The sequence below is a fragment of the Nesoenas mayeri genome (genome assembly GCF_963082525.1).
Source record: "Nesoenas mayeri genome assembly, chromosome: 1".
Lineage (NCBI taxonomy): Eukaryota > Metazoa > Chordata > Aves > Columbiformes > Columbidae > Nesoenas > Nesoenas mayeri.
In genome coordinates, this window is record NC_137541.1 from 209,332,187 (window position 1) to 209,358,818 (window position 26,632).

General features: G+C 46.0%; 1 protein-coding gene across 1 annotated transcript; it reads right to left on the reverse strand.

The window, feature by feature from the left end:
- Nucleotides 1-8,336: 8,336 nt before the first annotated feature.
- Nucleotides 8,337-26,336, reverse strand: USP35 (ubiquitin specific peptidase 35; the record flags this gene model as incomplete). Its single annotated transcript, XM_080363455.1, has 10 exons — nucleotides 25,490-26,336; nucleotides 24,840-24,975; nucleotides 19,880-20,009; nucleotides 18,601-18,702; nucleotides 14,475-14,633; nucleotides 13,872-14,065; nucleotides 13,657-13,750; nucleotides 11,966-12,072; nucleotides 9,420-10,635; nucleotides 8,337-8,507 (listed from the first exon to the last, which is right to left on the reverse strand). The coding sequence occupies exons 1-10, from the start codon at nucleotides 26,169-26,171 to the stop codon at nucleotides 8,337-8,339; spliced, it is 2,991 nt and encodes a 996-aa protein (XP_080219581.1). The 5' UTR covers nucleotides 26,172-26,336.
- Nucleotides 26,337-26,632: the final 296 nt, after the last annotated feature.

The window sequence follows — 26,632 nt, forward strand, 5'->3', positions numbered from 1 at the left end:
TGCAGTGACTTGAGGGACAATACAATGGGTTGGGATGCATTTTGATGGGTCTGTGCCCTGTACTTCCACACTGTGACTGGCTACACTCAGTGCCCACTCTTACATTTAATCCAAAGAGGTAACTAAGATTGGAAAAGCCATTTGTGGTACTGGAGAAACTAGTCCTTTTTCTCTACATCCCACAAATGTCTGTATTTGTCCATGGGGCAGGCACTGGTATGGGGTAGCTCTTTTCCCAGGCTCAGACCCCCTGTTTTGACGACTTTCTTTCACGAGCATCCCCAGTAACTGTCTCTTTGCATTTGGCAGACCAAGGACCCGAATAGCCCAAAAGTGGCTATTTTGAAACCACTGGTTGCTGGTCCCTCTCTGCTTTGCAGTGAGGCCTACATTTTCCGAGAAAGAGATATATTCCTCCATTTTTTTCCCTGCTAAGCACCAAGCAAATGGCCCCTCCAAACCAGGCAGCAGCTCATAGACTTTATGCATTGCCATATAGACATGACTATATCAACCCCTCCTGAAAGCCTTTAAGTAATCAATGACTGCAGTGGAAATAGTCATTCCTGACGGTTGTCAAGCTGATTACAGCAGTCCCTGATGATTAATGTTTGTGCAGTGTTTAGTCTTAAACCATATTGAAAAGCAGCTGGTTTAATTACACGGACTGCCTAGAACTTTGTCCTGAAGGCATTGAGTTTATCACATCCACTCTATCCTTGGATGCTCAAGTATGACTGATTCTTTTGTTAGAAATAGGTATTTTAGGAAGCTGGGAACATGGCAAATGATTCATTTTAATTGCAATTAAAATGGCTTGAGTCTTCACGTCAGAGCCTGCTCTTCAGCTCTACGGTCCCATTTAAGAAAAGGGTGGTGCTTACATGTGTGTGTGCTCGTAGAGAAGGGTTGTCTATGGGATAAGCATCATGACCCCAGCATTTAGTTTTATGAAGTACCAGTGCCATGCCCCAAAGCTCTTCCCAAGCTTTAAAATCACTAAGCTGGTAGTTTGAAAGGCAGAAGTCTCCAAAAGCGTGTATCCGTTGCTGAGATTGTGTGGCTGCTGCTCATTGTTCCTCTGTCTGGTGCGATGTGTGAGCTGCCTTGGAGCTGATTTGGTCAGAACTGCCATTTGAGTGGGAAATACATTTCTAGCTCTAAATGGGTGCCAGGCCTAGGCTTAGTCTCAAGCAGGAGAAAGAAAACAGGAGGAAAGAGGCAGGGGAGTTTACCAGCAAGATTTGAGTCTTGGTCCTCACCATGTACTCCTTTAGCATGAGTCTCAAATCAGACATACAGAGAAGATTAGTGGGTTGTGGAGTGGAGTTTTGCTCAGCAAAAGCCAGGTACTGGTGGGAGAAGAGCTTCCACCACTCTTGGGACTTCCCCAGGGCACTTCACTCAAGGAGGTCATCCTACCCAACTACATGATGCCTCGGCTCTCTGGCTTTCACATAGTGCTGGTCCATGTGGCCAGCTCTGAGATGGGCAGGAAAAGCCCTACCAAATATATGGTGGAGATCTGGACATGCTGGGAGACATCTTGCTCCAGGGCTCCCGTGTGCTGGTCACAAGGAGGCAGTGCCATGGCTTCTCAAGGTTGTCCTGTGAGATGCCACCTACATCCTTGAAGCTTTTGAAGACCAAGCTGGATCAAGCCCACAGCTGAGCTTGCAAGGAGCAATGGGTGGGACTAGAGACATCTGTTCTCCCGAGTTTACCCTGAGACACTGTGCTGCTGGGGCTGAGTGGAGACTCCTCCATGTGAGGGAAGGGGACAAGGGTATTGTCTAGAGTCCTATAACATATGAAACAGGGTCAGGGCCTCTTTTCTGTCCATGAAATCAAGTGGCAAGGCACAGCTCAATCCCTAAGGCCATACACACCCTAATCCACAGTGGGGCCATCCCTTGCACCTGGGAGAGGGCTGGCTGGCCCACACCAAGTAATCCAGAGCATGGACAGTCCAAGCAACAGGAGAACAGCCTGAACCTGTAAATTTGTTAAGACAGACATCAAGCCAGAGCTCTCTGCAAACCCACACCAGCATCTACACCTTGGCATCCCAGTCCCTTGAGCATACTGGGAAGAGCTGACTTGTTTTGACCATCCATTGAGCTTGGCTCCCTGGGAGGGTTAGAACCATGCCCAGGTCTGATGCAGTAGTAGACTTTGTTAGGAAGATGTTTAAATAGCTCCCAGGTCCTGTCTGATCTTCCTGGCCCAGGAGGTGAATAAGAGGATGGTTTTCTCAAGTAGTGTTTGTTTCCCACCTGGTGATGTTGCTGTTCCACATAAAAGTTGACACTCACCCACACTGTGTGTCCCATTGGAGGGATGCTGTCTGGATGAGATGAGTGCCTATGGAGAAGCCCTGCTTGTAACAGGAAGGGTGAAGACCCTAACCCCAATCCCAGCCAGATGACACCCATGACCATCAAAGAGCCTCCAAGAAAATCAGAGGGCCCAATCCAGCATTGAATCACAAAGGCCAATAGACCAGTTTAGGACCCCTGGTGAGTCTGCATGTCTCCTCTGCCCTGAAAGCACCAACATGCTCACATGTACACAATGATCTTGGAACTGTTAATGAGGCTCTTGCAGGTAGAGACATGCACATTTTGGTCAGTTCATCCTCCATCAGCTTGTCTGCAGTGTCTCATCCTTGTAGTCGCAATTTTATCTCTTTGTTCACAACTCCTAGAGTTGTATTGTTGATCAGGTTGCTACTTCAGTAGCCAATCTTGGGAAAAGTTGATATGTAGCAAGGTCTCACCAAACAGCTCTCCCCATGCCAACCCACAGCCTGGCACATGGTGTCCAAATTTTGACACCAGCCAACAATGTCTGAAGCAGAAGCTGGGCCACATGGCTTCTTCTCTTGAGTTAAAAGAGCTTCTCAGTGGACTTGCTTCAAATCAGCAGGGTCTAAATTTTTTATGCAGCCAACTGCTAACATGTAATGGATTCATTTGTAGGCCAGTGGGTTGACTATATGGGAGAGGTTTGCCCCAAGACCAGGAGACAAGAAACCATCATTTTTACTGCCATTCTTTGGGTGACACCACATTTTATCCTCAGGTGGGACAAGAGGGTTCATTTGAGCTCTTGTATGCCGCTTTTTCTCCAGCTTTTAAAAAGAAGATTTTCAGTATTTATTCCCCACCTCACATATGCATTATGAGAAGCAATTAATTAACATCTAATAATACAAAGAGCTGTTTTGAGTCTGTGTGCAACGGTTGGGCAGCATGTAGTGCTACCACCTTGTCATGCTCAGCATCACACATGACACTGCACATCCCAATCTGCAAAACTCATTAAAAACCCCTCAATCCTTAATTACCAAGGTGGAAAAAAACACAGGGGGACTTTTCTCCTGAATGAGGGGACTGGGGGAGGTGATAAGCCATTTGCACAGTTTCAGCATTCTGCTGCCACATCGACCCTGAAAATAAGACATTTTGTTTGAGAGCCCTTTGGGCGTTGGGAAGAAGGGAAGGGAGCAGGACCCTGGGCTCCAAGGGGAGCCCAACGATGAATCCCGTAGGGTTAGGACCAAACCTTTAGAGTAGTTGTGTCCCACTCAACCCCACCCTTGGTGAAGTCAAGGGATCCCCATTGACTTTGGGCATCGTTGTGTGGGAATGGACCCAGCCAAATTAGGGTAGTTTTCTCCATTTGTTTCTTAACCTGCTGTGAGGGGGGGTCAGAGCTCCGGCTCTGAAGCCACCGCATCGACAGCCGATTCACAGGGATGTTTTGTGTGTTACAAAGCCTATGACTGTTCTTAAAGAGGAGTATTTTTAATTTTTTTTCCATTTGTAGAAGGAAGGACAAGAGTAATCTGTGGCAAACTGTACAGTATGTGTCTTCTTGTGGTGTCACTGTTTGAATGGTTATTAAGTTTTCAAATCACTGTGGACAGCTAATCACTTAAGTTATTAATTTATTCTTCGGGGTTTTGTTGTTTGTTTTTGTTGGTTTGTTGTTGTTTTTTTTTTTAAAGTAATTTGAAACAATTATTTATCCTGTAAATCAGTCTTGAGTGAAGCCTAGATAATACTTTTTTGCTGTTAATAAACATGGTACATGCCTGACATGAAGGTGATCTCATTTTTAAGTACTGTATATACAGTGGGAAAGCAACAGGAAAATAAAAGAGTGATAATAATGAGACATCTCTCACTGATGACTCCCAGCATGGATTCAGAGTGAAGTAATTAGTGACCGGATCAAGTTGAATTATGCAACATCTTTAAAGACTTCAGAGCATCTTCCCAGCATGTCACCAGTAATCTCCTACAGCTTCAGGTGTCCGGTCTATGCAATCAGGGTCTTTAGGATGTGGTTGATAGCAGAACCCAAAATGTGTGATTTTCAGCTGTTAAAGTGAATTTCATACAATATATGTGCTCCAGGGATACACTTTGGTGTGTGCGGGGTGAAGACCATGAGCAGCTTGGCACCTGTAAGCGCCGGCTCAGGACACCAAATCACCCATACTACCTAAGCACGAGAACAAATCTATTTGCCCAGAGTGAAAATTTAACCCCTGCCCCACTTCAAGACACTTATATCTAATTAAATAAAAATTATATAGATGCCTGAGGAAATACACCTCCCTACAGCGCAGCCTCTGGATCCCACTTTTTAGACAAAAGTAGCATCGTCTCACTCCTGCACATCTGGAATCCCAAACCTGGAGCTGAGGACCCTACTGCAAGCTCTCCTTGGCCAGAGGCATGTGTGACTCTACGGGCAATATTATCGGTTATACTGTAGCATAGACTTTACTAATATACTGTATACAAATATTACTGTTATTACTAACACTAATACTAATATAGCATATACTGTAATTAGTATAGCACAGATACCATAGATACGTACTGTACTAATGCTATACTAGATTTCTGTAAAGCCTTTGATATGGTCCCCCATAACATTTTTCTAAATTGGTTTGATGGATGGATCGTTAGATGAATGAGGAATTGGCAGGATGGCTGCATCGAAAGAATTACCATTAACAGCTCAGTGTCCAAGGGGAAACCAGTAATGAGTGGTGTCTCCCAAGGGCCCATACTGGGACCAATACTATTTAATATCCTCATTGGTGACCATTTGCAGACAACACCAAGCTGAGTGGTGTGGTTGATACTCTATACAGAGAACTACCATCCAGAGAGACCTTGACAGGCTTGAGGAGTGGGTTCAAGTGAATCTCATGAAGTTCAACAAGGCCAAGTGCAAGGTCCAGCACATGGATCGGGTCAACCTCCGGTATCAATCCAGGCTTAGGATGGAGGGATGGAGAGCGGCCCTGTGGAGAAGGACTAGGGGGGTGCTGGGGGGGTGAAAGACAGGACATGAGTCGGCAAAGTCCGCTTGCAGCCCAGAAATCCACCCGTGTCCTGGGCTACATCCCCAGCAGCGTGAGCAGCAGGAGGAGGGAGGGGATTCTGCCCCTCTGCTCCACTCTGGTGAGACCCCCCTGCAGTGCTGGTCCAGCTCTGGGTCCTCAGCACAGGACACACATGGACCTGCTGGAGAGGGGCCAGAGGAGCCACAGGAATGATGCGAGGCTGGAACAGCTCTGCTGGGAGGACAGGCTGAGAGAGCTGGGGTGTTCAGCTGGAGAAGCTACGGGAAGAACTTATTGTGGCATTTCAATATATATAAAGGGGGCTTATGAGAAAGATAGGGAGAGACTTTTTAACCAAGACTTGTAAGGACGGGACAAGGGACAACAGTTTTAAACTGAAAGGAGATAAGTTTAGACTGGGCATAAAGAAGGAATGCTTCCCCATGAGGGTGGTGAAGCACTGGAACAGGCTGCCCAGAGAAGCTGTGGATGCCCCATCCCTGGGAGTGTTCAAGGCCAGGTTGGATGGGAGTTTGAGCAACCTGGTCTAGTGGAAGGTGTCCCTGCCCATGGCAGGGGGTTGGAACTAGATGATCTTTAAAGGTCCTTTCCAACCCAAACCATCCTATAGTTTTATGATTCTGTAATATTAACAGTGTATTACTAATACCTTACATATATATTTGTCTGATAATTGTATATATGTGTGTATATTGTAATATATATGGATATAAATACATAGTTATACTATATACATATACTAATTATCTGGGGGATAGGATCGTGGAGCAGCTGTAGATAATGCTATGAAAAGAGCGCTTCAGGGCTGAGTCCAAAAGATTAGTCCAATGTATTGTATGAAATGAACTGGGACTAAACCAGACCACGTCATTACACCATTGAAACTATCCAGGCTGCCACCCGTGCTGAGCACTGTGGGCAGTTTGCCTCTTCTTATCTAAGAAAACCCTGGGGAAAAACAAGACATACTCAGGGAAGAACGTAGCTATGATACAGTCTCTTCATTTTCCATGTTGGGTTGATTATCTGCCTTGATTATTTAGATAAGCATCTCATCAAGTCAGAGACACTCTCCTGTACAAACACCTTCCAGTACAAGGCCCAGAAAATGCCTCGAGGTAACACCCCAGCACAAAGCAAGGAGCTGACACAACAGCAACAGGAAAGCTTTTGGCAACCTCTTTGGACAAGAGGTTCATAAAAGTCTATTAATAATACCAGGAACCACTGTACTTTTTGTGTAACTCCAGCTTTGGGTCTATATTTATTTCCTCTTGGCACCCCTTAAAGTCTAGCTGACTTAAATACAACCAACACACTCCAGCGTTCATCTACAAAACCCCACTAACAGGATTGTGATCTGCATTTGGAGGGCACCCCATCCCACCTCTGCCTGCTCCCCTTTTCCAAGCCATCACTCTGCAGGGTTGTCCTGCATACATGAGGTTGGATGATTGTCTCCCACCAGCTTCCCTATCTCTTTTTTGACCCATCGGCCTGATAGCTATGAGTATTGCAATAAGACACAAAACCTCTCTGTTGAAGTAATTAATTTCCTTTATTTCTATATTGGAAAGGTAATAAAATGATACAATAGTATACACTAGAGATTTGATCCCAAGTGTCCTGTCTAGCAGGCTTTCTGCTCTCATTATCCTCTGTGCTTTGCCTTTTCCTCCATGGCAACTCAATATTCCCACCCCACTACCCCACGGTCAGGATTAGGCCCTGCACCCAGGACCTAAGGCACAAATTTCTGCCACTTGAGCTAGAGAAATCTCTACTACAGGCACAAGGGAGGAGCAGGCAGGGACAACAGCTGGGAAAGGACATGGGAAGGAGTTGTGGTCCTGCAGACCACAAGCCTGGGGCTTGAGTTGGCCTCCTGCCACCAAAATCAGCCCCTGCCCCCTTACTGATTTATAGAATACATTGGTTAACACAGTATGTATTTATATTGGGTTGATATAATATATCTGGTTGGGCTGCTCTCATTGCAAATCAGCACTTAAAACAAAAATAGCTAGTGAGTTTAGTGGTGTTCTATCATTTGCTACTCAGGTCAAGGTATCCCAAAGGAAAGCCCAGGTTTTAAAGGGCAGATCCAGCCTAGAAAGCCATGAGACGACAGCAGCAGAAAGAGGTTGACTGCGTCCTAAAGACTCACCTGGAAAAACAGCTGTGTGTCTGGGCCTGCCACATACACTAACAGCATCCAGAGGTCACCAGTAACTCAATGGGGCTTTGCTGGAGCCCAAAAAACCCCAACTGGACCAGGTCAGTCTCTCTTGGTGGAGGGGTTTGTGCCCCTTGGTCTTGGGTGTTTTGCAATACTGTATAAAAGCCCTCTGGTCAACCTGCCATTGCTCACTGCGAATGAACAGGCTTCCAAGTTCATCACTCCACCAGATCAATGTCGCCACGTTGGCTGCCTGGCATTTTTCAGCCTTTTCAGCCTTTTTCTACCTTTAGAAGTGTGTCATGGTGGGTTCTCAAACCAAAAAACACCAGGTAGAGGTCCTCTCAAAACCGACTCAGCACCATGGGAAGGGCTGTGGATGGGACATGCATGGGACATCTCCATCCCTGAGGCCCCACTGGGTCTGTCTTCATCCCGGTCCCTGTCCCCTCCCCAGGCTGGTGGCACAGCTCACAGCAGGCAAGACATGGCTGTGCTGAAGCAAAAGGGCACTTCTCCGAGCTGTCAGCAGCTGCTCATCTCTGCATTAGCTTAATTACATTAAGGCGTGAAGAATGAGTGCATAGGAAGCAGTGGGACCCTCCAGGTGCCTCCAAAGCAGCCCCTGAGTTCTTTTCCATTGAAATGTTCCCCAAATCCTCCTCCAAGATGCTCATTGTCATCAGGGTGAGGAAGAGGAGCCTCTGGCTTCATGGACACATGGCCACATGGCCACATGGACATTGACTACCTGGTTTAGCCCATTGGCTAGAAGACGAGTCCATGAAAGGAGCCGGATCCACCCCCACCTGCTGCCGGGCTGCAGCCCCCTGATGAGTTGTCATCGTCCTTGTCCCTGTCAAAGTCTCTCCACCACAGCGGGGATTTCGGCAAGGTGGAAATGTAGGCAGCTCTGTTCCTTGCTTCTTTTTCCTGTTCCTGGGAGAAGGAAGGGGGAGAAATAACACAAGGATATCTGCAGCTAAATGGTGGGGGGATGCTCCCACCTTCCCCAAGGAGCCAGGAGCCTGTTTGGTTGCTCCTGGGAGCCTTCTCCAAATTCAACCAGGGCGAGAGGGTCATGTGCTCATGTCTAGAGCTCGGTGGGAGGGATGCCGTATTTAAAAGGGGCCTATGGGAAAGATAGGGACAGACTTTTTAGCAGGGCCTGTTGCGATAGTACAAGGGGTGATGGTTTTAAACTAAAGGACAGGAGATTCAGGCCAGATATCCCAGGCCAGGCTGGACGGCGCTCTGAGCAACCTGAGCTGGTGAAGATGTCCCTGCTCATGGCAGGGGTGGCACTGGAGGAGCTTTGAAGGTCCCTTCCAACACAAACTATTCTATGATTTTACGATTCTATGATTGCACCTCTCCAGCAATCAAAAAACAACCATTCCATGTCACCTCTGGAAGAGGAGGGACCCCCCCAACTTCACCTGGGTGCTGCTTACATCCTATAGGATGCTGCTGTTTGGAAAACATTGAACTCCACTAGCTGAATGAAATCTGTCCTAGTTTGTATTCCCAATCTCACCCATCTTTCCCAGGCACCCAGGAGAAAATTCCAGGCAGAGCTGCCCAGGGCAGGCAACATTAAGTCAACCCCGAGCACAACCATGAGGTGTCCTGCACCAACCTCAATGCCCAGTTTCATTGGGAAACTTCAATCTCTTTATACTTGGCTGCTAAAACGGAAAAGGGACTTGGTTTGAGGGAGCGGGTGGGTATCTGCACACATGGATTTATCCACGGGACATGACCCTGCTGCTGCCCGGATGGGTGGGAATGTGGCCCATTAGCAGGGTAGATGCAGGATCACACCCTGCCATGCACGGCAGCGGGAGTTACCTGCAAGTAGAGGATGTTATCTTTGGAAATGGCTTCCATCAAGTCCTTATGGAGGGAGGGTTCACTGTGCAGGCGGCCGGCTTCGGCCAGAGCCTCGTGCAGCAGGCAGCCCTGCCTGCCCGGCCGCTGCCTGTAGAAGAGGACATAGGCAGTGTCCTTGGGGAAGAACGAGGTGACGTTGCTCACTGATTCGAAGGAGGAGAAGGAAACCCTGGTGTCGTTGAAGAGGTACCATTGGATTTCAAAGTCCAGCTGCTTGTCGGAGGCTGGTTTCGCTGTGCCATCCTGGGGCTGCCCATGGGGGACGGTGTCGGTGCACTCCCTGGAGTAGCAGTAGTAGTGTCCGCTTTCAGAGGAGATGCCTGAATGCACCACCACGCTGCAGAGATCATACACGACAGACATGAAGCCACTTCCCGGAGCAGCCCTGTCCTTCCCACACTGGCAAACCTCCTCGGTTTCCTCTGGAGTGACAAGAACGGGCAGCTTGAGCACCACAGGGATGGAGACGTTGTCCAAGATCTTCTTCCTCTTCATCGTCCGTGGGTCGAAGGAGAACCGCAGCAGCGTGAGGATGAGGTAGTGTGGACCCTCCGTCAGCTCCGCCACCTTTTCAGCATCCTGTAAGGACGCACATTTCTCACAGTGGTATTTATTCTCTGCTGTCAGTCTCTCCGGGGATAGAAAATAGTTGATTAAATCTGGGACGGATCTGGAGTCCTTGGGAGCACATGCCTGCTCCCCAAAAGCTGAGAGAGGGTCTTTGGCTCTATCCACACCAACAGCATCACCCCTTAAGGGATTTGCTGCTTCTCCTGTCTCCTGGAGGCCCAATGTTTCCACCAGCACTGGTGGGGCTGCAGGGTCTCCAGCCTTGGGAGCCTTCCTTTGGATCCAGGGAGAGCCTGTAAGCTGGCTTGGGTTTTCAGGAGGCTCAATAAACTGTGGACCGATCTGTTCCACCGGTAAAACAGACGTGCTCCCTCGCGTGTGCCTGTCTGATGGAGGAAAAGCCAGGGACAGGTCTGTGAAGGCTTCTTCCCGAGAAGAGACATTCAGACACTTCAAGCAGCGGATCTTTGTCATCATTTTACCCCCAAACATCTTCTCAATCAATGTCTTGTTTAAATAATGATGCTCTACCGCCTGAGACATCAAGCTGGATTCCTTGAGTTTTTGGTAGATCCTTTTTCCAGTTTTTTCTTCTTCATGTAATCTTTAGCAGGGGGAAAAAAATGCTGTGTTATGCACTGATAGAACACCAAGAAGTAGTTTCTGAAATGAGGTTTCTGTTCTTCACTCCAAGGGGTTACTCTGGGTTAACCTGCCTGTGCCTAGGGCTCTGGTGCTGTGGGAGGAAAGTGGGGAGGAGTTGGGCAGAATTTGGGAACCTGAGGTCTCCATGTGCCATTAATCCCCCACTTCTAGAGGGATCGCTGGAATACCAGAGATTTGAGATTTCTGGGTAAGAGAAAGGCAAAAATCAACATTTTACAGAGGATGCCAAGTGGCTTGTCAGGCCAGTCTCTAAACTTAGTACAGTTCCCTCTGCCTTCAGAGTGAAGGCAGAAATTTTCAACATGAACTAAGTTCTGACCTCACCACTACACCAGCCCAAATGGAGTTTTATCAAGGAGCCCAATGACTCAACTCCCCAATGCCTCCAGGTCTCAGCCATCGGCTCCATTTGCACGTTGTCCTGGTTTTGTTAAAAAAAAAGTTTCTTTTTTAGTCAATTTGCCTGGCAGCTAAAGCTTCATATTAGCTGCATTTTCCTGGAGAACATATTTTGGACATATGTACATAGCTACATATGGAGAACATGTTTTGGTAAACATAGCAATGGAATGTGAAGTTATTGATAAGCATGGATGGACATCTGACTAGAGGGGCAATGAGAAACAGGTGACCAAGAAACTGACCAACTATGTATAACATCCCATTCACGTGAGTACTTCATATAAAAGCGGGAGATCACGAGGATCTCCCACTGACCAACTATGTATAACATCCCATTCACGTGAGTACTTCATATAAAAGTGGGAGATCACGAGGATCTCGTCCCTTTTCCTTTCCTTTTTTTCCTTTTTTTGCTTATGGCCAACATTAGGAGAGGACCTTGCTAGTCGCCCCTGTGAACTGAGGCCTAGTGACAGACTGAATCCAGCTCCGGTTGGCTGCAGAGTCCAGTCCAGGACTTTGGGTGTCGGCTCTGCAGTTGCTGGGACTTTCAAGATTGGTTTTGTGTATTTTGTATTATTTTCTCTATTCTTATTAGTAGCGTTAGTAAAACATTGTTAATTTTTCCAACTCTCTTCTCTCTGTCCTTCTTTCCCTCCTGATCATCTGTCCTGAGTGAGAAGGGGGGAGAGGGAGGGGCAAAAGGGAAAAAGCAGGGGCAGAGGATGTTAACAATACATCAGCCAGGGTTTTATTGTCACCCCGCAATCTAAACCCTCGACACACATGGGTCAGCGTTAAGTATTAAGACGGGTCTGGGGATGTCATTGTCACCAGGCTCCGAAATCACAGTGTTTGCCACATACCGGTCCAGCAAGTACTTGAGATACTCTGAGCAGTCCTGCTGAGCGCCGGGGGTGAACCAGGGCGGCCAGGAGGCAGAGAGGAAGCTCTCGGGGGAGATGGCAGGTCGCTAGCAGCAACACAGAAGAAGGAGAAGTCGTTTTAATCCTTGGGGGATCTGGTTTTCATTTCACGTAGGTGGATGGAGAGGGAAGAGGAGAGTCTTTCTGGCTGCTCCACTGGGAGCAGGGTGTGTTTGTGTGACTGATAACATCCCTTTTTCTTCCCCTACAAGGGCTAATCGCAGTGCACAGGAATATTATCTTGGTTTGCTGCAAGCCAGGACTGTGAGGATGAATTTCAGCCATTATTTTACATATACTTCTATAAAATATCCACATGTTATTTCTTCCTTCCTGACCCAGAGACTTCTGCTTAATTCAGCCTGAATTTAATTTGATGCTCCATTTAATTTGATCAGAATCTCTCTCACTAAATCCCTTCTTAAAAAAAAAAAGAAAGGACTAAGAATCAACTAAACTCTAAACTTCCACCCGTCATTCTGTTCACTGCAAGCAGGTAATATGCGTTACCTGATAATGTAATCACTGCCATTAGGAAACTACTGTCTAATCAACATGGAAAAAGACCTGTCTTCAGTAAGGAAGTGACTTTAACAACAGCCCGATGAAGAAAAATAACTAGAAGGCTATTAGGAAACTATGAACCATAAACCATTCAACAAGCAAATCTGCTTCTGTATTTGCTCATCACGGAAGCAGACACCCTAAACTGCCATCAAAAACTAGACTCTTCTATGACCAAATATTAAATTTAACAATTTGTCTATATGTTTTCCCAAAGTCAGGTTAGATTAATGGTTGGACTTGATGATCTTGAGGGTCTCTTCCAACAAAAATGATTCTATGACAATACCACAATGAAATAAGCCAGCTCTGCCAGTCAAGACTTGGAAAATGAAGGATCCCAGATATCTGGTTTCACTGCAAGTGAAAATTTACTGGACTTTCAAAATCATGTCTTTCTAGGGACAGAACTATATATTTTCAAGAGATGAGATAGATATGACTTAGTAGTATCTCCAGGAGTCATTCATATAAAATTTCATTATTTGTCAAGAAAGCATTCATAATCAATTTGTTTGAAGGTGTTATTTTTGTTTTGCTTCCCCTCACATACAGAGGATCCAAAGCACCTGGAGTCTGAGGGTTTTTTTATTATTATTTTTCTTGTAACAAAACCACTTTTAGGGCAATATCAACAGATTGCTTGTGTTTTGCTGTGAAGCAAGGGGACAGGCGAGCTGCTCCAGTCTTCTTCCTTGCTGCATAGCAAGAAATAAAAACCTCTGTTTTATACCAACAAGCTTTTCAGCTGGCCACATATGTAAACTATTACCAAATGGAATTCATCGTCAAAATTATTAGTTATTATCTCAGTCCAACCCAGGAATACCAGAGGCTGAAGACAGGCAGTCTGGTGTGAACACAGCTTGCTTTCATGGGTGATAGGAGCTTGCCTCCTCCACCCCCAAAATGAGTCTTTTCCATATAAACAAAATTTGTCCCGTTATAAAAACCCACCAAGATCCACAGCTCCTTATCAGCATGTTGGAGTCGGCAGGAAGCAACTTGGAGACGAGCCTTTCCGCAGCCGACAGTCCAAACAAATAACTAGAACATGAAATAATTACCTGACTGTGCTCCAAAAACGCAAAGAGCCACTGGAGCTTTGTCATCAGGGGCTGGGAGTTGCCCTCGGTTAAATTCAACACCGAATGCCGAAAGCTGCAAAAGAAAAGCAGGGATGCAAACCATAAGATGGAAAATCAGCACAGGACACATAGCACCGATGTGATAAGCAACCCCTGGAGCAGTCTTGAGTGGGGTCAAGGGAGCAAAAACTCACTCTGAAGCCATGAAAAGAGACTGTATGATGCTGTTCATGTAGCAGGTGTTCCCCAAGTTAATTAACCCGATCTTTCCTGTCTCTGATTTGGACACCAGGCGTGGGTAGAAGCAGGCCAGCTCATTCTTCTGGGAGGTCCATGCGTTTTGTCCCAAGAGATGTTTAATCCGGTCTTCGTTTGGAATAGGAAGAGCCTTGGAAAGAGAGAACCATGTCACGAATTATCTTTCCACATGAAGAATTAGTAATGGGCAACTGCACAACTCCTCTGCTAGAGGTGTTCAGGCAACTCATGAACACGCATTCACGCAAATACATGTTTAGCTACTTAGTATTAGTCCTTTAGAGACTAAAATTATAGCTAAAACCCACAGGCATGGTCAGGACTTCTGCAGGCTCACTATAAGAGAAGTATCTTCCCTCAACTTGTCTACATGGGGCTCAAACTCAGAATTGTAAATCCTTTCTTCTACCAGAATTCGAAGTGTTGAGGTTAGGACATCCCTACCAGTAGGACAGTCCCTCTGCGCTAGGTTGCAAACTAAGATGCTGTTTCGGTATCAAAAAAAATAAAGACAAATGGCAAAGAGGTGCGTGTCTTACTTTAACTGCTTCCAGGACTGGTTCGTAGAGATCTGGAAATCCCGAGAAGCGGAAGAACATGCAGTGGATGAGCTCAGCCAGCTGCTCCAGGGAGCTGGTGGCAGAGTTGGAGTCCTCCTTCTTCAGAGAGGCCACCAGCCTGGGGATGTGAGGGAGCAGCTGGAAGAGGAAAATTCGCTGCTTCAAAAATGGCTCCAAATTATGTGCAGAAAGGGCAGTCAACAGGAGTTGACTTCAGGCCTATTCTAGACTTCATCCTTCCCCCTATGAACCCAGCATCGACTATTCTGTTGACTTTAGCAGTGCAAATGCAATAGATGTTAGAGGATTTCATGTTGGATGGCACCTGCAGGTTTGTGCGGCTGATTTGCTGTGTTGCAATCCCCATGCTTTGTGTAGATCAATCTCTACTAAACCGCACATCTATGGTGGTTTAAGCTTTACATGCTGACTGCCAAGTACAGAGATTCAAACCTACAAGACAGATGAATCAGCCTATGAGGAGTGTTGCCTGGTGTGCTGTATTTTATACTGTATAAACTAAATTGGAATTGGTATGGTCAGACGGGTGGTCACAGGCCTGTGAGCAGCACATTTGTTATTTTGCTTTCAACTAGAAAATTTAAAAACGAACAAGCAGACGCAAACACAGATGATACATTGCTCACAAGCACCCTCTGCTGACCCTGCAGCTGCACACAGAATTAATAACTTATTTCCAGCCCTGCAGATGTGCTAGAGCGACCCTGGGTACTTACACAATCTCTTTCATATTTATATTTTATGTGATTTTTACCCCAGAACAATCCTGGAGTAAAGTCTCAGGAATCCCAGTCTGGCCACTGCCTGGTCCTCCCTTCCTCTTCCTCTCTTCTTTCTCACTCTCTTTCATTCTCCTCAAAATGCTGGAGATTTTAACTATTTCCTTTCCAATGGGAAATTTTTGTTGGGGAGGCAAATCAATCCAAGTACCATTTTATACATGAATATTTTGCCAAGCTGTGATGGGAACAATGCTCAAAACCCTTCCAAAGTGCCAGGGAAAGCACAAAAAGATAAGAAGTAAGACAGGTTTGTGCCCTGTTGTTTTTTAAAAATAGGGGATGAGATTTATGCTCGCTGGGCTGCAGATGAAAACTTCAAGCCAAGAGCAAACGAAAGCTTTTGGAGTGTTTCAAAATTTGGACACCCAACCGAAGACAATCCGTTAGAATGACCCTATTTTTAGAAACCGAAGAGTTTCTCAAGAAATTCAGGCTCATTTAAAATGTGTCTCCAGCTGAGGAATGAAAAAACATCAGTTGAAAATGTTGGCTAGCTTTGCTTTTTTCCAGCCTTATCTGTTTATTCTGTGAGCTTTAGGTGAAAAGCCAAATGTAAGGGCTTTAACGAAAAGCATAAAATCAAACATTAATAGGAGTAATTTTCCATTACTGCTTTTATCAGTTCAATCATTACAAGCATGCCTTTGCCTTCAGCCTTGTTTTTAATTACAGCATTCCAGGGGCAACAGCAGCAAGAAGCAGAGCCGTGCCTTGGTGTCAACAGCAACATTAAACATAAAATATCACTGTGGAAATGAAAAGAGGAAATTCAAACACTGCTGAAAGTGTTTTTTGCTTTTAACAGTGGAGAATTCATGGAGTGGAAGTGTTCTGCAAGTCTTGGAACATTGTGTTCAGTTCTGGGGTCCTCAGCACAGGACACACATGGACCTGCTGGAGAGGGGCCAGAGGAGCCACAGGAATGATGCGAGGCTGGAATAGCTCTGTTGGGGGACAGGCTGAGAGAGTTGGGGTGTTCAGCTGGAGAACAGAAGCTCCGGGGAGACCTTAGTGCTGCCTTTCTGGACTTAAAAGGGGCCAATAAGACAGATGGGACAGACTTTCTAGCAGGGCATGTTGTGATAGGACAAGCAGTGATGGTTTTAAACTAAAGGAGGGGAGATTCAGGCCAGACATGAGGAAGAAATTTTTTCTAATGAGGGTGGTGAGAGCCTGTCCCAGGTTGGCCAGAGAGGTGGTGGATGAACCATCCCTGGAGACATCCCAGGCCAGGCTGGACGGGGCTCTGAGCAACCTGAGCTGGTGAAGATGTCTCTGCTCATTGCAGGGGTGGCACTGGGGGAGCTTTGAAGGTCCCTTCCAACCCAAACTATTCTATGATTCTACTGTGAAAGGTGACCCATCACTTCAAGATATGGTAATGGGTGTCACCTATTGGTGACAATTTGAAGTCACGTGTGGGATGGGGTCCACTGAGTCCAACAGTCAGGCACCTGCAAGGGCTGTTTAAGAATATATTGCTTGTTTTCCAATGCCTGAACCCTTAGAGATGTTCTCAATGCCAAGGCTTCATGTAACACACCCCAAAGCCATTGTGATAAAATCTACCACACCTCAGCTGAAAGGGTGATAACAAATATGGGGCCATATCTTCTAAACCTGTCCAGGAAACAACATCCTAAGCCAGCTTGGATCAGTATAGCCCCACTCACCGTCCTGCTCCTGGCCACCCCTCTACCTCCTCCCTTCCTCCAAGCAAATGCAATAGGGCAAGTTTGTGGTTGGCCCAGACCAAGACCAAGTTGGGCCATCATAGAATCACAGAAGACTGTGGATTGGAAGGGACCTTCAAAACTCATCTGGTCCAACTCCTGCCATGAGCAGGGACATCTTCGCCAGATCAGGTTGCTCAGAGCCCCGTCCAGCCCGGCCTGGGATGTCTCTATGGATGGGGTGGCAACTGACCGTCAGGATTTTCTGCTTGATCAGGTTTACCTGGGCTCCTTTTACAGCACAGTTCAGCACACAACCATACAAATGGCTCAGCACAAGGAAGAATGATTGGAAGAAGCAAGGGGTCTAAGTGCAAGAGCAAGGGAAGAGGGGAACCTCCTCTTCCACCTGCAGGGATGGAAAGCATCAGGTTAAAACATCTGCAAGAGCACTACAGCCACTGCTGCTGAGACCCTCAGTGTGGCTTGACAAGCCATCCAATATATCTGCATTGGAAGCATCCTCCACTGGTGGGCTTTGAAGCTGAGAGAGGACCATGGAGATGCATTTGTCCATGGAGATCACTCCTCCGGCTGGTAGATCACCACAGAATAAAAGTGGAGCATGCACACATTACACACATTTCAAATCCAAAAGGTCAAAGCCCCAACCAGCTTTGTAGTGATTTATCCCTGGAGATGATGAAACACTGAGGAGAAAAAGGAGCCCACACCTGGAATATTGTGTCCAGTTCTGGGCCCCTCAGTTCCAGCAGGACAGGGAGCTGCTGGAGAGAGTCCAGCGCAGGGCAACAAAGATGCTGAAGGGAGTGGAGCATCTCCCGTGTGAGGAAAGGCTGAGGGAGCTGGGGCTCTGGAGCTGGACAAGAGGACACTGAGGGATGACCTCATTAATGTTTATCAATATGTCACGAGGATAGAGCCAGGCTCTTCTCGGTGACAACCAATGATAGGACAAGGGGTAATGGATACAAACTGGAACACAGGAGGTTCCACTTAAAACTGAGAAGAAACTTCTTCATGGTGAGGGTGCCAGAGCCTGGCCCAGGCTGCCCAGGGAGGTTGTGAAGCCTCCTTCTCTGCAGACATTCCAACCCGCCTGGACACCTTCCTGTGTAACCTCATCTGGGTGTTCCTGCTCCATGGGGGGATTGCACTGGATGAGCTTTCGAGGTCCCTTCCAATCTCTGACATTCTATGATTCTCTGATTCTGTGACCCACACAGCTGGTGAGCCTCAAGAGAAATGGGAAGAACCATCAGAGGAGAAAGCAAAGCCTCATTTCTCCTCTGCACCTCGCTCTCTGATATAGGATGGTTTCTCTGCCTATGGCAACCAACCCTTTTTAGGCTAAAGACTTGCCTCCACATCTCAGGACTGGCTCCATGGTGCCTAAAAAGCTGCTTGAGCTGCAGGACAAGCTATCAGAGCCTACCTGCATCTTCCAGGACAAGGTACAAGTGGATGGACAGGGTTGGATTTACATGACTTGGTGAAATCAAGCAGATGAGGGAAACATTCCTGAATATCTCGGCACCTTAGGATCCCTCCCACCCATGTTGCCCCATGGCACAGTTACACTCATCCGAGCGCTGGACGCAGCCTTACCAAGTGAAACGCCTCGTGGGAGTGCTGGAAGCTCAGCAGCATGTACTGCAGGACGGACAAAGCCCCGTCTCTCACGATGGGGTACAGCAACTTGGAGAAGACCTGGTGGGAGAGAAGAAAAGTCAATGAGAAGGCAGGAGGGCGCTGCAACACGCAGGAGAAGCCTGCAGCCAGGTCTCCAGGGTCATCTCCTGTCCAGAGCATGGTCTCAGGGCATCCTAAAAATACCATGTGGGTTATCCTCCCTCTTTCAGGCTTGTGCAATGGCTGATACAGTGAGGTGCAGACCTCTGTAACACCGCTGAATCTCTGTACCTCCCAATGGACGAGGCCATGCAAGCACAAAGGGATGCTAGATTTTCTACAACGTGCCTTTTCTGTTTTATTGTGATATTTGGAACTTTGTCACTAGTCTTTCAAGTAAAGAGACAGAAAGCAAAAGCTTTTTTCAAAGGCTAAGTAATGATATTTATCCTACTTTATAGAAAACAGAGTAAGTTGACAATGTCCTCTACCCTCTCCCAACCATACTTCTGAGAGTTTCCAAAAATCTTGTGTTATTTTAAGGGCTGTGTCCCTTTCCTCTCCATTAACAATGAAAGGAAAGCTAAAGAAAAGCCAGAGACACTTGGCTACTCTCCCACTGCTCATTGCATGTAGGGGATCGCAGGGACAAATTAAGTTATTGATAGTGTTCCAATACTGATAATCATAGTCTTGATAACTTCTATGGTGACTTCCACTGGAGGCTCAGCCTGCTGTTATCCCCATTATACAAAGGAGGGAATGGCAGGACCAGAGCATGGAAGACGTTTTTGAAGTGGTGACCAATTTCAATCTGCTCACTGGTATGTGTTAGGCCTGTGCCAGCCAGCACTGATCCAGGCACAGCTGAAGAAGAGCGTGCCACATTCCCAAAGGTGCTCCGTAATTTGGACAGGAAAGTGATTGGCTGGCTTGAAAATCCTTGGCTTCTTTTATTTCATAACCTTTAAGATATCAATACCTCTGCACACCAGGACCTAAATAACTCTGGATTGTTCTGGAGAACATCAGTCCTGCAAAAAATAGCATCAGCCCACCATCCCATACACAGCAATGCAGCATTTGCAGAAGATGCAGGGGACACAATGGTCTCTTCAAAACCCCTTGGGACAGCACACTCTTTTCTATACATCTCAAGTCACACCTCGTCCTCATTCAGTTGAAAGGCAAGAAGATACCTCAGGTGCAAGGAGAAGTCTGTTGTTCATGTTCATGTTTAAAAGAGCCCACTGACCTTTTCAATTTTGGAAAGAGTAACTTCAATCAGGATGCTGAACTTTTTCACTGCGGCCAAACCCTTCAGCAGAGCAATGATCCACTTGTCTATGTTCTTTCCCAGGGGCCAGGATACCCAGTCAATCATTCTGAAATCAAATACAGACTCTTAAAGTAAATTTAATGCACATACTGTGAAACCAAAGTTCTGGTATGGATCTGCCTATGGCAACCAACCCCTTTTAGGCTAAAGACTTGCCTCCACATCTCAGGACTGGCTCCATGGTGCCTAAAAAGCTTCTTGGGCTGCAGGACAAGCTACCAGAGCCTATCTGCATCTTGCAGGACAAGCTACAAGTGGATCCACTCTATGGATCAAACCTCCTCCAAATTAATGTCTATTGAGGGGGATGACCAAGTAAGACATAGGCTCTTCATAAGGCATTTCGCGTTTTATTCAAAGCACAATAGAGCCTGAAGTGGAATTACCTCAATCTCATCATCACGCTGTGGTTCATCAGAGGACCAGACCCAAGTCCATGGAAGAAAGTGGGAATTTCTTCCCCTAACTTCAGTCAACTTGAGTTCAAGTTTTTAACACTGGTACAGTGCTCTATGTACACTGCTCTGTGTGAGGTCCTGATCGAGGTCTCTGCATTGTCGCGATTAGAAAATACATGATACTGGTGTGATCTCTGTATTGTTACTGGTAAGGAAGAAACATTCAGATTCAGATATTTTAATTCTCTTTGTGGGAAACATTGATTTCCAGAAACATACTGAAAAAAAAGATACTGGTAACCCTAATAGAAGATGCCTATTCCTGAACATCACGCTACCAAATTTCATCTATAGCCACTGCACCAACATGTTGACATGTTTCTGCATGTAAAATGTACTTTACAGAAGTCACTCATAAAAAATAAAATAACCGCAGATTAAGTGACATTGTTTCAGTTTAAATTTAACGTTAAACAAAAACAAGGAGTAACAAAGGTGTGGGATCTCCAAGGGTCAAACTTTACTAACCATGTCAGTACCTTTGATTTGAAGATATCCCAGATCTTCAGTCTCCCACCTCAGTCCAGCTATCTTACCCAACCAGCCCTTTTTGTTTATCAGCTTGTATCTCATGCAAGATATATGAAGGGAATATAGATAACTAATGACTGCAAGGCAAAGAGCAAAAGGAATAAGTGAAGCCTACAAGGACCTGGAAAAATAAAAGGCTATCCAGTAAAGAAAACTTGAAGAGCAGAATATATTGGAATGTTGAGAAATACCAAAAGTCAAGCCAAGTTGGATAGTTAAGCAAATACCAGAAAAGCTTCTGCAGACATTTGCACCAGAGGAGAATAAGGAGAGCCATGTAATCACTGTATACAGAGGATGTGATGGTGATTAAAGATACGATACAGCCTCTAAATGTGACTTCCAAACTAAACACATCCTCTGCCTCCATTTTCAGCAAGAGGAAGGAATTGATCAGAGTGACAAAGAGAAGGCAGATAAAAGATTTGAGAATGGAAACAAGAGCGATGACAGCTGATACGAAAACGAAATATGAAGCACTCGTGAAGTCCAAACAAGAGGAACAGGTGATTTCCATCACATAACATTCAACTCTGGTAAGTTTTAACTCTATTAACTTTGGCATGGTGCTTTACGTAGGAAGAATAGGAAAACAGTTCCTATAATGAATACAGGTAATGAGGGGGTGACTGGAAAAAAGTGACATTGTGACACAGGGTGTTACCATAGGTGCCAAAGTCGGGTTTGTCAGGATATATAAATTTATAGTCAAAGGAAAGAGGTAGATCATATCTCACAGGCAATCTGAAAGGAGGTTACAAGCACCAGTCTTCAGGATCTAATTATGTTCGCTCAAACATCCTCAACATGGCTGTGAAATTTGTGATGATTCAAATCCGGGAGGCATCATCAACACAAGAGGAGGATCAAGGTATTACAAGAAAGACCCTGAGGATTAGAAATGTAGAACTGGGAGGAAACGCTTTGATTCAAAATGCATGCAAGGCACAAGAAATGGATGCTACGTGTTGGTAACTTGTCTGCTTGAAGAACAGCCAAAGAGCAGGTGACTAGGAGTTCCCAGTGTAACAGTAGCCATGGGAAAAGACCAGCACAGTGATGCGGTACAGAAGAAAAGGTGTTTTCTATGGCAAAACAATGATCTCTCGGGCTGTTGTCTAAGGCCATGATGAGTCGCACCTTTTCATGAATGTTCCACTACTCTTCTCAAAGCAGGGAGGTCCTTTGCTCCCACCCCTCTTCTTTCATAGCTGTTCCACCAGTGGGTTGCTTTAATGGTTCGGATCTCTCTTCTAACAGCCAGCATAGAATCACAGGGTCATAGAATCATTTTGGTTGGAAGAGATCCTTAAGATCATCCAGTCCAACCATTAACCCAACACTGTCACTAAACCATGTCCCTAAGAACCTCATCTACATGTCTATTAAACCCCTCCAAGGATGGTGACTCCACCACTTCTCTGGGCATATATGTATTTCTGGCTATCTTATAGTTTATTTGATCTTATGCCAAAATAAATAGCTGAAATAGCTTTTTTCCTTTCCTACTGTTTATTCCTTCAATGTATGCAGGCATAGCAATCCCTTCCTATCTCTTCTTCCCTGTGGCTGGGCTAAACAAGCCTGGTTATTTTAAGCCTTTCTTGCAGGAAATGTTCATTATTTCCCTGACCACCTTAACAGGCTTTTTCAACACCTGCTGCCACTGGAACTCGTTGGTCTTTTTTCCAAAAGAGCCAAAGGTCAATTTTCCAAAGGAGCCGTTGATTTGATATGCTAAACTTTAAAAAGCTCAGATCCTGTTTTCCAGAGATAGCAAGTGCCTGCATTGCTGAGGGACAGCAGATGCCTTCTTCATGTGGACCTGGGGCTCTTTGAGACAGATACACCCCCAGGAGAAAGGGGAAAAAAATAGAAAATCAGTGACTGCTTCTGAAGTCACAGACACACATTAATAGAGTTTGTCTGAAAAGAGACAAACTCTAAAAGAAACTCTCTAAAAGAGCTTGTTGTGTACACTTATACCAGCAGGTGCCAGGCTCGCTTTTTTTTTTACTGTTTGTTCTTTAAACGCTTGATCAGAAGAAGCTCCATTCCACATCCAGTTTATTCCCCTGCTGCTAACCCCTAAACCCAGACTTTGGAGGAAGTGACTTCTATATGCAACCAGTTTGTTGGGGATCCTAAGCTGAAAGATCCTTTCAACTCATCCATATTTCTTTGATTTTCTAGGCATGGAGCACACACTCATGAAAAGGCCAATGGTTGCTGCAGTTTTCTGGGGCACCATCTGCTGTAAACATCACCAAAACTTCCTCATTTCTCCTAAGTGACCTTAATTACATTTTGCAGGCTCTGCTTAATGTTTTGCTGATTCTGAGTAATCATTTACTCATCCTTCTGCTCGACAAAGAATGTTTTCAGGAATGAAGCAATTGGTTTTGCAACCTTCATATGAAACACTGGTGCTCTTAGAGGATTTATCACCTGGAACTGGCAGCAGCAGGTTCCCAGAAGGATAAAAAGATGGAGAAGACAGTTAAGAACTGACATGATAACTTAATCTTTTTGCCTTGGGTTGCTTGGGACCATGACCTTCTCCAGCAAGTCAAAAGGAAGCAAACCCTTTCTGCATACATAAAGTTCCCATCAGGGATCAGCCTGGAGAAGAGAAGGGTGAGGGATCTCACCAATGTTTATAAGTATCTCCAGGGTGGGTGTCAAGAGGATGGATCAGACTCTGTTCAGCGGTGCCCAATGACAGGATGAGGGGCAACGGGCACAGACTGAAACACAGAAGGTTCCATCTGAATATGAGAAACTTCTTCACTTTGAGGTGCCAGATCATGGACCAGGCTGCCCAGAGAGGTTGTGGAGTCTCCTTGTCTGGAGACATTCAAACCCACCTGGACACCTTCCTGTGTGATCTGCTCTGGTGACCCTGTGTTAGCAGGTGGGTTGGACTGGATGATTTCCAGAGGTCTCTTCCAACCCCAAGAGCTCTGTGATTCTGTGCATAATGTGTGCTTCTGTCATATAACATTATTGGGAGGGGACAAAAATCCAATACTAAAAGAGATAACCAGATATTTCCAGTCATATCAAGTCACAGCAGCTCCCTTGGGTTAAGTATGTGTCCTACCACATGTGAATGTCACCTGTGGAAATGGAAACCTCTAAGGTGAGCATGGGTTGAAGACACTCCTGAGCAAGTTGGAAGGAAGGCACTGGAATGTAGAGGAGCTGTAGGGCATGGACACAAGTGTGCAAGGAAGATCTGGTGATGCCAGAGATTACTCTGGTCTGAAAAGACCAGGTCTAGCATATCAGGGAGTATCACCCACTACTCTTAACCATGCCTTGGCATCTCCATTGACTCTGCCTGCACAGAAGGGAGGGATAAACATTGTATGGGACCGACATCCAGGCCAGCAGCACCACGTTCATCTGACAAAGAGCGAGATGCATTCATTCAAACAGCTGGGCATAACTCCCTCCCCAAGGTTTTTAGCTGTAACTGGTGATTTAGGATGATATCCTTCTGAAAGGAGACAGCGATCAACATGAAATTCTGTAAAGGAGACTTTTTGTGAAGAAAAGGCCCCTAACAACTTCTGAAAAAAACAAAATCAAAACTCTTCAATATATCTCAAGTTGAGCATCCATAACACTATTTATTTCTAAGAAAAAATAAATCAACCAAACAGTAATATTGCTGTTATTATTATATAAATAAAAGGTCTTTATTCTCCGGGACATCAGGGATGGAAGGAGGATCCAGAAATTCCTTTTTTCCCCACACACTCCTCACTAGAGAGCACCAGCCAAACTGATTGAGATAAAACCATTCAAAGGAACTGAGCGCAGCTTTGGGAAGGGCTTTTCTCTGAACTGAGAATGATGTTCACTAACGCAGCTTCTCCTACCTGCCAATGGCAGTCATCATTTGCACATCGGTGATGCTGTCATCGTTGGTTAGGTTTCGTATGACGCCATCCATGAGCTCCAGAGGGACAAACTGGACCACACTGGCCAAGGCGTTGGATGGTGCTTCCTGCTCCTCTGTAAGACATGGAAGAACACCAGCAATTAAGACGTTAGTTGCCATGAAAACCAGGCACATGTGGGTATTTCTTGTCTGTAAAAGCCAAATAATTTCTGCCTACGTAAGTGGAGCAGATAGTCAGCTGCTGTAAATCATAGAATCACAGAACAGTTTGGGTTGGATGGGACCTTCAAAGCTCATCCAGTGCCACCCCTGCCATGAGCAGGGACATCTTCACCAGCTCAGGTTGCTCAGAGCCCCGTCCAGCCTGGCCTGGGATGTCTCCAGGGATGGTTCATCCACCACCTCTCTGGCCAACCTGGGACAGGCTCTCACCACCCTCAGTGTCAAAAATTTCTTCCTCATGTCTGGCCTGAATGTCCCCTCCTTTGGTTTAAAACCATCACCTCTCATCCTATTGTAACAAGCCCTGCTAAAAACTCTGTCCCTATCCTTCTTGTAAAGAACCCCATAAAATTTGACTTCATCAGAGCCAATATTTACATTCCCAGCCTTTTTTTTTTTAATTACCTGTTGAAGAAATGATAGTGAACAGCTCCTTCAGAGAGGGCAGGATGGCCGAGGTCTGAGTCCTCCAGATCCTCTGCAGCAAACCGCTCACTTTGTTCACCTGCTCCAAAAACTCCATGATGGCCTCTTCCCCCTCGGAGACGCACTGGAACTGCCCGATGCACCGGATCAGCTGCTGGCAAAACAAAACCTGGTGTTTGCCCGTGGGGATGCACTGAGGGTGCTGGGTTAAGAGTTTGCTGATCTTCGCGCACTGCTTGGGGCTGGGCCTCTCACAGACTTTCCGGAGAACCTCGATCCTCAATAAGCTGAAGATGCTGTTTGCTGATGGGCTTTCCGAGACGAACTGCAGTCCTAACTGGATATAATCAAGTACATAATGGCTTCTCTTCCCCAAAGGTCCATAGCCTTCCTGGAGGAGACTCAGTAGGAAGCGGACGTTGAAGAACTCCTCAAATTCCTCTGGGTGGTAGTGACCATAGACCTCCAAAACCTCTTTCCCAATCTCTCTTTTATACTTGGTGTCCCCTGTGAGATAAAGCTTGGTAGACAGCTCCAGCATGGACCAGCATTGCTCACTGTCCATGGGCTGCTTTGCTGCCTCGATGACACGCCTCACAAGCCCTTGCTTCACATTATTGGGGTATGAGGACATCACCACAGCTTCCAGTATCTTATCCATCCCTGCTCCCAGCTGCTGAAAGAGAGGAACAGAGAAATAGATTAGTTCAAGCAGGGCCTGCTGAGCTTTCAAGCACAGGTTGGCAAGGAAGGTCAAAGAAGGAGAGCTTGAGACCTGTCTGGGACCACTATGAAGATAATTCTTGTGCCCTTTTCATGGTGGCATTCAGAAAAGTTTCCACTCCTATGATGTTTGAAGCCCCCATGAATACAGAAAAACACAGAACTTCTTCAGACTAATCACACATTTGAGCATTTTTGTCTTGTAAACATCCAAGTACAACCTTACACTTGACCTGAGGGATGGATGAGCTCCTTCTCCTCAATAGGTTCAGCAACTCAAGATGGTGGCCCATGTTTCATAAAACCCAATCCCCCCTGGAGACATCCTGCCACAGACCCACAGAGGGGCTGAGCGGGGAATTAGAGGAGCCAAGTTCTTCTACTGGTGTCTGCTGGCTC